The 16,566-nt window shown below is 36.4% G+C and overlaps 2 protein-coding genes and 1 pseudogene across 2 annotated transcripts; all 3 read right to left on the bottom strand.

The window, feature by feature from the left end:
* Positions 1 to 1,451: 1,451 nt before the first annotated feature.
* On the bottom strand, positions 1,452 to 2,813 carry LOC132173994 (F-box protein CPR1-like; annotated as a pseudogene).
* A 1,956-nt stretch (positions 2,814 to 4,769) lies between these two features.
* Positions 4,770 to 8,841, bottom strand: LOC132174798 (Transducin/WD40 repeat-like superfamily protein). Its single transcript, XM_059586478.2, has 5 exons — positions 8,764 to 8,841; positions 8,303 to 8,429; positions 7,842 to 8,023; positions 7,513 to 7,708; positions 4,770 to 5,943 (listed from the first exon to the last, which is right to left on the bottom strand). Coding segments are annotated over exons 1-5 (1,530 nt in total). The 5' UTR covers positions 8,766 to 8,841; the 3' UTR covers positions 4,770 to 4,920.
* A 1,312-nt stretch (positions 8,842 to 10,153) lies between these two features.
* On the bottom strand, positions 10,154 to 15,807 carry LOC132174678 (uncharacterized). Its single transcript, XM_059586318.2, has 5 exons — positions 15,328 to 15,807; positions 13,757 to 13,793; positions 13,396 to 13,632; positions 13,233 to 13,280; positions 10,154 to 10,902 (listed from the first exon to the last, which is right to left on the bottom strand). The coding sequence occupies exons 1-5, from the start codon at positions 15,627 to 15,629 to the stop codon at positions 10,411 to 10,413; spliced, it is 1,116 nt and encodes a 371-aa protein (XP_059442301.1). The 5' UTR covers positions 15,630 to 15,807; the 3' UTR covers positions 10,154 to 10,410.
* Between the last annotated feature and the right edge of the window lie 759 nt (positions 15,808 to 16,566).

The raw sequence follows: 16,566 nt of genomic DNA on the forward strand, positions 1-16,566 counted from the left end.
AGACACTTCATAAAAGAGAAGATTGATAGTGGAGCTGTTTGCATGCCTTTTGTTCCTACTACTCAACAAATAGCCGATATCTTCAACAAATGACTTTTCAGACCTAGTTTTGAGCTCTTTGTAAGCAAGTTGGGCATGATAGATATCTACGCTCCAACTTGAGGGGGGGTGTCAGATTTCTAGGGAATAAATTAAGAAATTTTATTTTTTGCAAATAAAATATGAAATTATTATTTCAGATTTCTAGCCCAGAGATTTGCTGATTTTGTGGCTTTTCTAATTTGGTGGCCTTCCTCTACTATTTATCTTATAATCGTCTCTCTCGAAATTCAATAAGAATGATTATTCTTCTTCTAAAAAAACCTTCACTTATTGAATGGAAAACCCAGATTATGTCGAGCAATGACAGTGTCTCACAATAACAAAACTAAAAAAAACATCAAAACACTTATGAGAGATGGCTAACAACAGCTTATAAGATAACCAAATAAGTAGCTTAAGCAATAGCATCCTTTTGTTTGGCTTGCTGCCGTAACTCTTCTCTAACCCTCATGATCTCCATTTCCTTTTCCAGTCTTTCTTACTATGAAAATGACAATGCGTGCCAATTCATATATATATATATATATATATATATATATAAGCATCAAACGGTGAATAACAATATTTCAAAATTCTGCTTTTGGACTAAACTTCATTCACAGCGGGAGTTGCAATTGAATCATGAAGTTTATGCAAAGTAAATTGAAATTCAACAACAGGAAGAGAACAAAATTAAACCAAATTCAAATTTCGATTCATCCATGTCTTGAGTGTTGGTTTTTTCACAAAAATCACTTCCTTTTTGATTATCCATCATTACTTGCAAGGCTCCCTCACATGCATTAAGCAAAATACATATTCAAAAGTTCATAAAAGAAACTTGACACTTTAAATTGAATCACAGTCTTAACCATGAAGCAGAACAAGACTTCCCGCGCCAGTGGCCGTCTGAAACGAACGGGGCATCTTCCGAATCTTATTACTCTTACTAAGATTATAACCACCAAAGGCTTGCAGTTGTTCACAATTTGGGTGAGATCACGCAGTGGCTGGGGATCTTCACGTGGCATTTCTCTGGGGATCTTCATAGCTCACTACTATATTCTCACTCTAAACAATAATGCTAACTTAAACATCACCGGTTGGCCGTACAAAAAATAACTCTAACAAGTTTGATTTTTTGTGAATAATTAAAACATACACGTACATTTTCTGAATGAAATAATTAAAAAAATCCAAACACTAATGGGAGATGAGTAACAACAGCTTACAAGATATATATATAAAAGCAGCAAACGGTGAATACCAATATTTCAAAATTCTGCTTCATTCACAGTGAGGGTTGCAATTGAATCATGAAGTTCATACAAAGTAAATTGAAATTCAGCATAAACCCAATATAGCAGGAAGAGAAAAAAATTAAACCAAATTCATATTTCGATTTTTCCATGTCTTGAGTGTTAAGCAAGGTGTAGGCTTTTTCACAAAAATTACTTCCTTTCTGACTATCCATAATCCATCATTACTTGCAAGGCAGGCTCCCCCAAAAGAAAACACCTATGCAAAAGTTCATACAAGAGAGCTTGATGCATTAAAACCATGAAGCAGAACAAGGCTTCCCACGCATGTAGCTGTCTGAAACCAACTGGGGAAACCATCCCTCCTGCCACTCTTATTTCTAAGCATGTCCCTAATATTAAACCTCCTGCCACTCTTCTTTCTAATGTAATACCAAAAGAGATACTCGCGATCCTGCTCCATCGATCAGAACCTTGTTTCCATCCTTGGAAATCACCAAAGGCTTGTAGTAACTAAAATACCAAGGCAATTCATCACCCACAATGGTACAAAGCCGAGTCCAGGTGCTTGCCACCCCGTACTCCTTCATCACCCAGACGTCATTAAATCCCACTGAAGCATTCTCACAAACACAAACACATAGGAGCATGCGTCCTCCCAAAACCTCCAATGCAATATTCACATTGCGGTCCAATGACTCCAATGGAACTGGTTGCGGATACACCCGAAACTTCTCGTTTGCAAGATCAAAAGCGACAATGGTTGGCGAGAGACGGGCACCTTCAGTTAAAGGAGTAACCAACCAGTGCAAAGCACCGTTTAAGGACTTCGAGCTCAAGGCCATTTCACAACGAGAAATATATGACTCCTGGTAAGGCCATTCGTCCTCGACCCTTCTCCAAGAATGCGCTCTCAGACTGTAGATATTGACTTCAAACGCTCTTGAAAGCGGATTTAGTTTTAAGAATTCCTCAACCCTCAAAACCTTGTAGTCGTCATTAACCGGGTCGTGTCCGAAGGCTAAATGAGGCAGCGAATATCTGTAGAAACCAGAAGGGGGTCGTGAAGGCGCGCTCATAGGGTAATTTCTTGTACTTTCTGATTGATGGGTTCCAAATCACGATCTCTGCGTCCAGGTCGTGGATAAAAACCAGGCCATTGCAACAGCCCGCGATTTGGGCGAACCTATATGGGTCGTGCAGTGGCGGGTGTATCTTCACGACCCTGCCAAACCGACCGTCGTCGCGTAAACGCACCGAGAAGTAATTCAGTAGGTAATCGGAGTCCCGTTCCTTGACAATGAGAGTGCGTTCCTTATTGGTCTGAATGGAGCGGTCGAGATGCTTCTTGATGAAATCTGGGCGTCTGATTAGGGCGTTCCATGACTTGGAAACGCACTGGAAACGTAATAAGGGTTTGACGGGTAAGCGGGAAAGAATGTCGTCAATTAGCTCTACCGGGATGCTCAACATGGACCGCTTGATTATGAATTTGAAATTCAAAGGTTTGCAAATTGTTTTTGTTGTTACCGTGCACAAAAATGATGAATAATATAGAATCGAAAAGAAAGAGATCAAGAGAGAGTTGAGACATAGATTTACGTGGTTCGACAGACAATGTGCCTACGTTCACGGGAGAAAGTGCGGCTATATTTTTTTATTCAATGATTTAAGGTTACAACATAACATATTTATAGGAAAACCCTAATTATAAGTATTTTGAAAAACCTCAAAATACCCCCCACAACTTATTTGTCCCTAGACCCACATAAACTAATTACACTAAATGGGCCAGTAGTAGAATATGAGCCACTTGTTCCAACAGTTTTAATATCGGTAAAATAAAAGTATTACTGGGATTGTAGGCGGAGAGGAATGAGTGATAGAGAAGACATATAAAACAAAAAAATGTCAACGATCTCCTACATTTTTTTTTTTTTTTTAAAAAAAATTATGAAATTTTGGCCGTATTCAACTACTTGAAAGGTAATGATTAGTGGAACACCGGCGTGCTTAAACAGTAAGCACACTGGTGGCGTGGCACATGCCACGTTTGCGATGATATCATCTATTAAAAAATTTATATGTTATGGAGACAATAAAAAAAAAAAATTATCTTAATAAGAACCTAATAAAAATATACTTAATTCTCAACAGTAATATTATTTCTTTTTAAAAAGTGCCATTTTGCACCTATTTTTCAGGTTGTTTGATGTAAAAAAATAACTAAATTTTATAATTTAATTTTTAAATTGTATAGGATTTGCTCCAAAAAAAAAAAAAAAAAAAAACGACGGTGTTGGGAGTCTTGAAACTTTTTACATGAGCTTTCTATTCAAGACATAGAGTCGCCTTTCATTTTTGGAAAGGAGAGTGAAACCGAAGGCCACTTGGCTTGGTTTGTTGTGCATGGTTTTAAGGTCATTTTCGAGAAAAAATCAAATTTAATTATTCTCTTTAATTCAGCTTCTGAATTCTTTAATTAGGTGATTGATTTTGTCTAATTACTTAACAGTACGCCAAAAAAGCGTTTTCTCTTGTGAACGAATAACAAAATGGTTTGCGAGACTGAATTTAAAATAATAATAATAATAAAATGGAAGTATAGATCAATAAATAAATTAATGCAATGTTGATCTTGTTTATGTAGTGAAGGTTGTTGGCACATTTTAAAAGCCCAGGAAGTAGGCATCCATGATCAATTATATCAAATATTAACAACACTTATCTCATATTATTTGAAAATTTTCCTTCTCTAGACTGAAAAGCTTACATGAAAATAAAAATGAAAATGACAGAGAAAGAAACCAAAATCAAACGAAAATTACCAAATCTATAAAGACAAATTCGCATATCTGAAAATTTTCTTTATCCAGAGAATGAAACGCTCAATATGATTCAACAAAGAAAGAGAGAAATGAGAGTACCTGATATGCCAACCGAGAAAGAGAGGACTACGTGTTGAGTGTGAAGGAGAAGATGAGAAGCCCGACCGAGAGAGAGAGAGTGTTGTGTGTGCATTCTAAGCGTGAAGGAGAAAACTGTGTGGGTTTAGGCCCTTAAGGTGAGTGTGTCTGAATGAGTTTGGAAAAAAATGGTTTACGAAATTATAAAATGTAAACCGTTTTCCAAAAAATGTACAAGCTTTTTGGTCAACGAAAATCATTTTCAGTTGAACTTTTATTTTACAGCACACCAAGCACTGTATAATGCCAAAAACATTTTCTGAAAAATATTTTACACCGGAACAAACGGAGCTCTAGATTGTTTATAATGTACCACAAACTGAAAACAGCATTCTTTTAGTATTATTTTCACAAGTTTTTTCTTTTTCTATTTTGTTCCTTGCAAATGGTTCCTTTTCAAATATGAAAGCAGCAATTACGACGCACATTAACTGATTATAGGCTTTGATACCCTGAAAAGCTCAAAAATCAATCGGCCAGATTTATTCTAGAATAATTACTATTTACAGCAATCCCACAACTAGTTTAGCTTTTTTACAGTATCCGTATATTTACCTTATGAACATAAAGAGTAAATAACGTTGTCCTGATTTATCTCATTGACACCATATCCATCATGTCCAGGTACAAATAATCCCATTCTTGTCTGCGGAGGCTAGAGGTTTTCCAAGCCCACTCCATGAACAACACAGCACAGGAGAGGTGTGTTCCCCAAGAGTACCCACTATATCACCTTTAGATAAGGACCAAATATACACAGATCCATCAGCGGATCCAGCAGCTACATAGTTGTCATCTGGACTGACGCAGGATCGGCTCCAATTCGATGCAACTCTGTTTCCCGTCGCTCTGAATGTGCCACAAACTTCTAGAGATCGCATATCAAACAAATTGTGCACGTTGTCTCTCCCACTAGTCAATACTACATTTCCATTTCGTGACAAAGAGATGGATGTAACAGCAAGTGAATGTGCAGCTACTTCACTTAGTAGTTTTCCTGTGTGAATATCCCATAATCGAAGATTCCCATCAACGTGGCCAGAGCAAATGGTTTGTCCATCCATGCTGAAGCAGAGAGAATTGCAGTTGCTATAAAAAATGATTGTGTTGATGCAGTAACCCTTATTCAAGTCCCATACTTTTATGGTACGATCATAAGCTGCGCTCACAACATGACGACTTGAAATTTTGCTTACATCTACGGCACATACTTTATCTGTGTGGCCAGTAAGAGTATGACGGATGCGGCCGGAGTTGACATCCCATACATACAAGTTGTTTGAGCTGCTAGCTGCAACTACAGATCTATTATCGTGGGTAATAGTTAGATCAAGAACAGAGCCAAGGCAACCATAAAGAGTATTACTTAGTGATCCACTGTTTGTATCCCATATCTTGATCGACCTGTCTTGTCCCCCACTAATCAGTTTGCCAGAATTGTACTCGAACAATGTGGAAGCGCAACCACCTTCATGGGCATTGATCCTGTGCTTGCATACCGATGGAATGGATGACTCCAAAAAGAATTCAGCACCATCTTCGTTTCGGCGGACCACGCCGTCCACCTGCTGCCGAGCAAGACTTTCTAAACCACTAGCCTTGAGCCGATCAACCATTTCTTCATAAATTGCATTTGCCTAAATAGATCAAAGAAAAGTCAAGTGAGGCAACTCACTCTGTGCTAAAAAGGGAGGAAAATAAATAAATCTCAACTCCTTTACAAACAAGGAAAAAAATTCAAAGTGGTTGCATAAATAATCCATGTCTACACATCATATCAAATCCAAATCTAACTTAGTATTGTTTTAAACAATGGTTTTCAACATTTTTCATATGGTACCATAGCTCTTGAATTGTTGTATCAAATTACAGCATGATAAATCATCTTAAATGACAAAACTACTAGTTCCATTTCCTCTGCAAATCACAAAATCTTTTTCTTTACTAAAATATAAGATATAAATGCTATTTTTCTAGCCATGGTATACGTCCCCATGAGCACTCTGCGAAACACAAATTATTTCCAATTAATTATGACATTTCTATTATTCTTTTCTTGTGAGTATAATTTATATTAACGAATGAAAGAGCAAACCCCATGCAAATAATGTATATATACACAAAGCGGAGGAACAAAGAAATAAACAAGAGCACAAAAATAAGAGGCACAAAACATTGGCAGAACAAACCGAGGGTGACAAAAAAAAGAGAGAAGAAATGAAGACAATTTTCACTATGCTAAAACTGAAATGCAAGAATACAACAATTTCTCCAACTCTCATTCAACTCTCTTGCACACAGTTTTTTCTACCTCTTACTCTCTTTTCTTCAATCTTTCCTTTTTTCTTTTTTTGTAAGGGGGTTGTTATATTTTTTGAATAGTTCAGGCCCCACAAAGCATACCTTCCAAACACATGAAATGAAAATGGTGATAATACATCTTCATTTTACTGTTTCCTAGGCATAGGGCCATAAATCACACAAATAGGTCTTAATGAATTAAATAAACATTTCTATTAATAGGGGGCTTCATATAATTTCTAGGCATGTTTACACACACAAACATCTTTTCTTAATATTTTCAAACAAAAAAAATCCTTCTGATGGCAATTCATTTAAATACTAGTCAACCTTACTTTAAGTGTTATTCTTAAAAACTTGAAAAAAAAAAAAGAAAAAAAAAGTGTTATATTCTTAATAACTAAGAAGGTTCGCTTCCGTTGCTAAAGCTGAAAAGATTAAGGAAAAAACAAAATTTTCCTCCAAACCAACCAATTTTCTTTAAACTGACATGTGTCCAAAATGCACGTGAATCACATGCACTATTAAAAATGAATGCGAAAATCACATGCATTTTAAATACGTCAATTTAATAGTCCAACTTGGAGGAAAATTTTGTCCTTAATGAAATTCCTTTAACTAAAATAAACGAGGACAACACAATTATAACAGTACTAATTAAATAAATGAGAACAATACAATCTTAGTGGCATTATAATAGATTGTCAGGTATCACATGCCATTAATTGCATCACCAGTAGCCAAAGCTCGACCAGTTTTTAAAATATTAACCGCCTGGCGGTCAAGCGTCCAGGTGTACAGTTCACAACCATGCATCCAGTTCACAACCTAAAGCAAACACTATGTATCACCATAAAACTACTCCTGATTCCATGCTTCGCAACTATGAAAATAATATAAAGTACCTCATTGAGCCGTTCAGCATCCTGCATCTTCTGCAGCATCCAGCGATCAATTAACATCTTATTTTCGGCCTCAGCATTCTTAGTTTTAATTGTCATCTCTTCCAGTTGTGCTCTAAGTTCCAGGTGCTCACACAGAACCAATTCTAAAGCTTTAATCTTTTCTTCTAAGTCCATCTTCAATTGAGAGCATTCGTCCCTGCAGCATATACCTAAGTTGAAGTCATTCATTCACCCAACAGACTGAAAATCGAGTATCATCAAATGGTTGTTTATTTATCTTTCTTTTTTAGGTAAGTGTCTAGTTGGCTAAAACATGAGTAAAAGATAACCTTGTTTGAGTCAACTCTGTCTGCAGATTCGAGATTGCTTCTTCTTTCACTTGAGCTAAAGCTTTCGAAGATCTGGATTCAGCTACTTCCACCACGAGTTGTTCAGACAAGCGCGATTGAGCTTTGTAACATTGCTGAAGTTCCAACTCCAGATTTTCTGCTTTCTCTTTCCATTCTGATCCCTTAAGGGACACGCACAAGAAATCTCAATCACAATATTCAAAATCATCAAAACGGAACATCATAAGGGGCACAAACATTAAGACTCTGCATCTAAAAGGAGTTCAACTTTACATCTCCTAATATTATTTAGCAAGTCATATATATTACTATTTTCAAATCAATTTCCAATTTAACAAATACATAGAAGTTTGTTTTCAAGCAACTTGCAAGTTCACAAGCAGAAGAAAATCAAAACCCTGAAAATCATAACTTTTGAAGGGCAAATAGCAAGACAGTACCTGAGAGACGATAGGCCTGGAAAGAGCGATGAAAGCCGGACCATGAGCGCCTTCTTCGAGCAAATGCCGCTTACGAAGAGCCCTCAAAGCGTGCTTTATCGCTTCCCTTGCTATCTCGTCCTGTGACCTGCGAAGATTTTCCGCCCCATTTTGCATCAAAATTCAAAAATAATTTTTTGATAAGTAAAGTGATTGTTATAATATCAAAATGCAAAAATAATAATAAAATTCCTTTTGTTTGGTTGCTGAAAAAACAAGCAGGAAAACAAAATTCCACCTCTTTTCAAAACAAAATCACCGCTCAACTCAAGCCAGAGTAAAAAATTGATTCGTTTTGGAGTTGGGATATAACAAAACCAGCTGATTTTTTGTTTTTCTTGTAACTTCTAGTCAACCAAACGGAATATTAACACAAGAAATAAATAAAACGTTTTCTGAGAATAATTAAAACATGCACTTACATATTGATGGAATTCGATTGTATCAGAGCAACTGATGGTATTAGGGTTTGCGAAGGAGGAGCCTGGAGAGCAATTGTATTCTTCACTGGGGATTAAGAGAAAGATTTGACGTACAGGGGTACTTCGGGAATATCAAATTTTTGAATAGCCAAAAAGAAAAAAGAAAAAAAGATAAACGACGATCGTTGCCTTCGTGGTCAAGAAAAACGACCATCGTAAAAGATGTGGCTTACTTGTATCCTACTTGTAATTTTAGGTAGCCTATTTGTGTCCTACTTGTATCATACTAAGAATGATGTGGCTATTAAAGTCACAATTGGGCTTGTGATTGATTATTATTGAATTTTGATCAAATGATGATTTTAATAGCCACATTATTTTTAGTAGGGTACAAGTAGACCACCTAGAATTACTTGTTTTTTTATGAACCCTTACAAATAAACTTCCAACACTTTGAGAGCCAACTCAAATACTACAAGTGATATATTTAATCGAAATAAGAGATAAATTCTAGAATTAAGGTTCGAATTCTAGACATTAACTTCAATACCATGTTAAATTACTATTTATTACAAAAGTTTAAACTAATAAAAATAATAATAAATTTTATAGTTTAATTTTTATTTAACACTTGCCAACTTAAATTCAGTTGGTAGAACAAAAAGATTTGAGTCTCTTTATCTTTATCTTAAAATTCATTGGCACTTAGAACCTGTTTCTGATTGCGTTTGAAGGGTTTAAAATTACTTTTAACACTAAAAAATTTATTTTTAAAAAAAGTACTCATTTGTTAAAAAATTAAAAACGCTTTTAAAGATCCAAAAAACATTAAAAAAAAAAAAAAAAAAAAAAAAAATTTGCCAAAACACACTTTTGGGTAAAGCTTAAAAATAAAGCTTTTGTCCAAAAGCGCTTTTTGACTTAAAAGCTCTATTTATCAAACGCAATCTCAAACAAATTCTTAGAGCATGTTTGAGATTGTGTTCAATAAATAGAACTTCTAAATTAAAAAGCACTTTTTGACAAAAGTTTTAGCAAAAAATGCTTTCCGGCCATTTTTTAACTTTTGGGATATTTAAAAGCGATTTCAATTTTTTTTACATGAATTTTTTTCTTCAAACGAATTTTTTTAGTGTTAAACGCACTTTTAAGCCCGTCAAACATACCATGCCATTAATCATTCTGGTGATCTTGAATTCCATTCTCAACACACACCAATGAGAACCGAAATCATTTGTCATTTGTTAAAGGTTCTAAAAGTGTTCAAAATCAAAACCCTTTGGCGTATTAATTCTTTTCAAAGTTGATAGAACCCACACTCTTGGACATTCGTCTCTAAAAATTGTGTTCAATAGGAAGCAAGCATGCCACAGCTTTCTAAACATGATCATGTTAACTACAAGCCTTGATTTCTTTCAACAATGAAAAACAAAAGAGGTTAGAGTTCTTCCATTGACAAGTGACAACCAAGGTAATGATCCCAATATATCAAACTCTACAATCCATGACACATTACAGGAACTCGAAGATACAAATTCAGAAACCATAAATGAAACCCAAAATAATTTGCTTATCCTTCCCTTGTAGCTTTTTTTTGTCATCTTCCCCAAGAACAGATTCAGTGCACAAATTTCACTAAGAATAGGACTACCCAGCTCGGATCCGATCCAACCAGTCGACGCTCTTTCGTGCTCTTTCTAGTTGGTGGTCGATGCTTCTCCGGGATTTCTCATGGTAATCCACACTTTTCCGAGACCTTTCCACTTGGTCAAATGGGATTCTTAACTTTTCTAGCTTGTCAATGTTATGAAACTTGTAGTCATGAATTTTCAGTTTTTCAGGCCTGTCGATGCTTTTCCTCGGTTTTTCTCTCCAGTCACTACTCTTCCTAGGAGCCTCAAAACAGTCAGTACACTGTCTGGGCTGTTCAATTCGGTCTATGCTGCTCCTTGGACCATTCCTAAATGAACGAGACTTTTCAACTGTCGATAAGAACTTCTTTAGATGCCTAATGTATTCAGGATAAAGCTCCAAATTACAGTGGTTTCCTCCTTTGAGCCATAAAGGTTCATACTTCTCCTGACACAATTGCCAAAGCTGCTTGCCATGAGAACAGTCAACAACTTCGTCAGCAGTTCCCTGAAGAACAACAAGAGCAAGACACCGAATCAGATAATTTGATACTTCATTCAGAGATTGTGCAAAGTATGACTGGGAAAAACAGGGAAGTCCAGAAAATCTTAATGCTTAAAGTTGATTGTGCATTTATAAAATGGCAATAGCATGTAAAATCAACGTTCCAAGTCTGCCCACATGAACAACTTGTCATTAAGATAATATCCACACAGCGATAGCTGACTTCTTTTTATTTTTCCCCAAAAAAAATGCTATTTGTTCATCATTTATCATAATAGTGAAGTGTCATAAAATTTTCTAAGTCATGTTGATTGTAGACTCCAACGTAGAAAGTAAAGATTTTTCATAATTCCAAGTTCTCCTTGCTACAATTTTCCTTTTCCATTTCTCTTCGTTTCATTTTGATTTTCTTCATTATTACATGGACAATGCTTATGTGACGGAACGTATGTGTAATGCAAAAATGAATCTTCCTAGGAGATGGACCAAGACAAAAGTTGCAAAAAGCAGATGCTAGATATCCAAAGCAGTGCCACAAAAACGAACTTGATCTTTAACTTTTGATGTTATATGCCAATGTTGACAAAGAAATCAAATTTGTAGTGTTGTTTATTTCTTCAACACAATGCAAAGGAGAAATATTCTTAAAACCTCAAATTATGTTGGCGAAGTTCAAGATAAGAGCTGGAACCTTTCTTCAAACAGAAGGTAGGCATGTAATAAACATTTAAAATCATACATGTCTACCGGGACACTTCTTTCATCCATTTATTACTTCGATCAACAACTTGATCTCAAAAATTCTTGAATCCCAACAAGTTGGCGTTGGCAACAGCTGATGAGAGAACTTTGTGAAGATTTAGCTCCAGCCAAAACCATATCCTCTATTAAATTATAAACCATCATATCATCTTCCATTGCATATACCTTAAAAGCATGATTCTAGCCTTCCTCTTTCCCTAAAAGGCCACCTATTTAATAAAAATTTATCTCTTTGCTAGGATACAAAAAAATCTTTGTTGCACATCGTCAAACCATAGTAGACAACTTTACTTATTTTTTGTCATAATTGCTGCTACCTCTTCCTCTTTTTTAGGCTACCCTGCCGGTTGACAGGCATTCTACAACTATAAACTTTTAGTTTGTCTCTTCTCTCAGAAAGCAGAATCCAGATATCAAGATTACAAACTCCACAACATCCTATGCCATAAATTTTCACTCGTGTACTAGAGCTAGTTGATGCCATCAGCAACAACGAACATCACATTTACAAAGGTGTAGGACCATAACTAAATTCATCATTCTTAAGGAAACTACCTTGAATCATTAAAGTTTTGTGACCATAGGAAGATGGACAGAAAGGGATAAAGGGAACTCAGTTTTTGGTGTGCCCCTTTTGGGAGGGGGGGTGGCTGTTGATCATCATAAGTAATAGTAGTTCACATAATAGAATACAGCCTTCCTCGTTTCAAATCCTTTCCCTCTCATGGTTGAACAGAAGTCCTTCCCCTCATTAAAGAAGAACATCACTTTCAAAACAACCACCAAATCACTATACAAGCATATCACAATAAGTACATTAAGATCTTTTTATTCTATCCAAGGAAGAGGAGCAAGAGAGTAAGTGAAGGGCATCAAATATAGCAAGAATTTGCACTATCCATAAATTTTGGAATAATGGAAATTAGTTTCATAACCGCCTTGGTTCATGCTCCAATTTTCGATATTCCTTTTTATTTCTCATCAAACGAATGGCATGAGAGGACCTTTCCCTAGTATGAGAGGACCGGGAAGGACACACCTTCGACTCAGCTCACTTCCTATTTCAACCGCAGAAGGTTAACTAATAATTTTGGCACAACAGAGTCCTGCTCATATCCTTGGTTTAGACAAAAACCTTTATCTCTTATCTCTAGTCCTTTTAAGTGCCTTCAATTTATATATATTGCAGTTTCAGTCATTGCTCTTACTTGCAAGTGAGATGTGAGCATCTGGTCATGAACTACTTTCTCTGGCTTCTTACAGAAGCACTACATTCTCGCCATTATCCCGTGCCACTCAATTTTCTCAACATGTTTTTTTTCTTTCAAGAAATTACCTCAGATTCAAAATTTGCTATCATACTTTGATTCCAATGTTTTTGTGAGACATAATGGAGCATTTTATTTCTTTATTTCTATGCAAGTCCAACTCACCACAAGAATGAGTTTGCATGGATTGTTCTAATTGAATGATACTGCTTTAATGTAGTCAACTACAAGAAACAGTAAATACAAGAAGCATGTCACAAAAAACCTAAAACAGTAACACTCTAATAATAGAGTAAAACTTACATGAATCACCAGCACAGGACTCTTTACCAATGGAATTTTGTCAATGTTCTGCACAAAATCAAAGTAAAATAATATTCAGAGACAGAACATGCACAAATATTTTTTTTCTATATAGATGTAACAGTTAATGACAGTGATATAGATCAATAAACAAGAATTTGACCTTATAGATGTCAAACCAGTATGAGCGCTTCACAGGATACATGACCCTTAACCCTGATAGTATGGGACTATGCAGGACAACAGCTCTTAGTCTAGGCAAACGGACAGCGAGATCCAGCGTGGGGCCACTCCCGACAGATTGCCCATAAAGGATTATGTCTTCCTGCTTAGCACCATAGTTCTCTTCAAGACACTTGTATGCTGCTTCAATGTCTGCATAAGTATTCTGCTCACTTGGCTGCAAAAACATTCACATATGAGCTTCAGAGTGCTAATGTGTAGCATTTTCAAAACATAGAACAACTAGAAGGAAATTCATATTGCCCTTTTTTTTTTTCTTTTTTTTTTCATACTGTGGTTACCTTGCCGGATGACTGCCCATATCCAGTGTAGTCATACCTGCATAATTTCATAAGATGATTGAGTGTATGTCCAATATCTGACACTTAGGTGGAAAGTCAGTTGCCTCCTATCGAGAGAGCCATCATATAATAAAAATGGACACTGTAAACTATGACTTATGCTACCAAGGCATATCTTCTGGTTTTAGGCCTTGGAACAGAGACTCAAACGTTATGAAAACCAAATATGCTACTAATAATAATTTTTAAACGACACTACAAAGCCTTTTTTTTTATCATTAGGGTGAGTGGTGATCTTTCAAGCTAGTTTTTTTCAACTTTGAAAATACCTTGCCTTTGTTTAAAAAAGTTTTCTTTACCACACAAAACCAACTGAGATTCTTTTCTTCAGCATCCAAATGAATCCTACTCAACTAGGAGACGAGAAGGAAAGTAATTCTAAGTTAGGGGTGCATTAGAAGCTAAATCTGCAATCACTGTAACAAATTATTAATTAAGCCGGGAGGTGGGTGAAAGCTCGTGGGGAGATATTCAGTGTGCTTTTTGTAGAGGGTGTATAGAGAATCTTGACCCCCTCTTCTTTAGTTGTGGTTATAGTAAGAGCCTGTGGCAAGTTGTTATGAGAAGAAATTCTTATGGCTCTATTCCTTCTTCATGGCAAGAAATGGTTTATTTGGGCTTAAAGGAGTGGAATAATTATAGTTTGAAGGCCAATCTGTGTAGATTTCTTGGGGTGTTGTGGTTTACAATTTATGGTGGCAAAGAAATATCATTCGGAATGGTTCTCCTCCTAAGGCTGAAGGAAAGCTCTTGCAAGATGTTATTTGGGAAGTCAAGCGTAGAATTAAAGGCAAAGTTAAGTTCAAGCTGAAACCTGAAAATGAAATTCTATGTCATCTTTGGGGTCTGAGTCTGGATGTTTTGATTTGATTGAGGGTTGCTGCATTCACCAACCTCTTTGAATTCATTTATTAACTTACTTTTGGCTCATCAAACCCTGGACCAGAAGTAAACTAGAAAGAAACATGAAAGCTATAATTGCACCTAAATCTTAATGGCAAACTTACTGCAGGAGTCCCAACTTTCCAACTTTTTTCATTGAATCAATTCATTAAGCTTAATAATCTAAGCAGGTTAATAGAAATTCAAAAGATTTTTCGATTCCGCTACTACTCTTTATTTCCCAATAGCGCCAAGAAGTCGGACAACCTACGGATAACATCACACGCCAATCATATGAAAGAATTAAATCTACTCAGAGAACAACGAAAAAGAAAAATCTATTATTTTTCCCCGTTTGGATCAAGATTTGAACCTGAGACCCTAACCCAATCCCAGCCCAACCCCACATGGAAACACCTTCAACATCCCATTCTACTTCAATTCCTTCCAGGCAAAGAAACTCGAATTCCCACAGACCACGAAATGGGTATACTTAATTCATCTTAATTTCATCAACTCACCCTCCATAAACACAGAACACCAATCACACGAACAATTTACATGCATGAAAAAAAAAATAATAATAAGAACTACCAAATTTGACAAAAGGGTAGAGAGAACATGCACACCCCATGAGATTGAGCCGCAAATGGACGCTGAGCTCGACGAAAAGCTCATACATTTGGCCAATATCGGCCGCGTTTCCATGAGAGTAGAGGATGGTGGAGGTGGCCATGGGGTACCGGACGTACACGGCCACGATCTCGGTGCCACGGCGCGTGGGCAGCCTCAGGACCTCGACGTTCTCGCGGTGAGGAAAGGGGTCCAGGAGCAAGAGCCCGGTGGCATCGTCCGTAATCAGCTTGTAGGAAGGTGGGTTCGGTGGAAAGAATGCAAATTTGGCAGCCATTGACGAAGTCACCCCACCCATTATCTCTCTGTGAGACTGAAGCTCTGGAAAGAGACTCAGTGGCAAATTGACATTCCTTGAAATTTGTTCAGTTTCTTGTGCTTGCTGCTAAGCTCACTAGCTCAGTGACAGAGAGGACTGAGGGACGGAGAGTCACAGAGATATGTGTGAGAAACACACAGATTTGGGCATGGGGGGTCTATAATTAATTCCTATCCATTTGTTTTTCCCCTTTAGGGGGAGGGGCAATGATACTGTCACCACTTCTCTCGTGCAGTTCCACAGTCCATCCTCCACGTGTCGTGTTAATGCCCATTTGTTTTTTTTTTTGCACTAATGTTCTTCTGAGACTCTTTGGCATGCTTGCCTACAAAAATAAATAAATAAATAAAAGGTAACATTGGATGTTTAAGAACTCTCAAAGATTTCAAACAAAAGCATTTTCCACTTTCTTTTTTCACTTTCTTGAAAAACTTAATAAGGGTATTTTTGCCAAAATAGATTTAGTGTACGGTTATATCCGATAATTTTTAAAAAATGAGAATATTTATTAGCCTGGTAATAAAGAAATCTAGTAGGAATAATAAATCATCTTTGTAAATTTACCTCGTATATAATTAATACTTTGACACACATGTTGTCTATTTTGGAAGGTTTTGATTCATCAACGGCTGGACATGAGTCTGCAATACCTTCTAGATTGACGGCTATGATTACTTCAAAGCGTTTAACATCTTGAAATTCCGGGAGATTTCAATATTTGATTGTGAATAATACAAATATTTACTGACACATAAAACACGTACCATTTAATTGACTTTTTAGATACCTAAATAATTTATGGTGCATGGTAATTTGGTACTTTTTCACATGCACCTGTCTCAAATCAGAAAAGTACCCTATACACAGGAAAAGAAGACCATGGCTAACTGCATAGGAAGCCATTGTTTTTATGTGC

This window comes from Corylus avellana, chromosome 3 (assembly GCF_965113065.1).
Source record: "Corylus avellana chromosome 3, dhCorAvel1.hap1.2, whole genome shotgun sequence".
Taxonomy (NCBI): Eukaryota; Viridiplantae; Streptophyta; class Magnoliopsida; order Fagales; family Betulaceae; genus Corylus; species Corylus avellana.

Bases quoted from the DNA above. Each gene is read 5' to 3' on its own strand.
- LOC132174798 (XM_059586478.2), bottom strand. The intron at 8,024-8,302 runs GTACTGTCTTGC...GTGTCCCTTAAG, and splicing joins CCAGGCCTATCGTCTCTCAG to GGATCAGAATGGAAAGAGAA. The intron at 5,944-7,512 runs GTACTTTATATT...TGATCTATTTAG, and splicing joins ATGCTGAACGGCTCAATGAG to GCAAATGCAATTTATGAAGA.
- LOC132174678 (XM_059586318.2), bottom strand. From the start codon at position 15,629: ATGGGTGGGGTGACTTCGTCAATGGCTGCCAAATTTGCATTCTTTCCA. The intron at 13,794-15,327 runs GTGTGCATGTTC...GAAATTATGCAG, and splicing joins TTGCGGCTCAATCTCATGGG to GTATGACTACACTGGATATG. The intron at 10,903-13,232 runs GTAAGTTTTACT...GTTGTTCTTCAG, and splicing joins GTCCTGTGCTGGTGATTCAT to GGAACTGCTGACGAAGTTGT.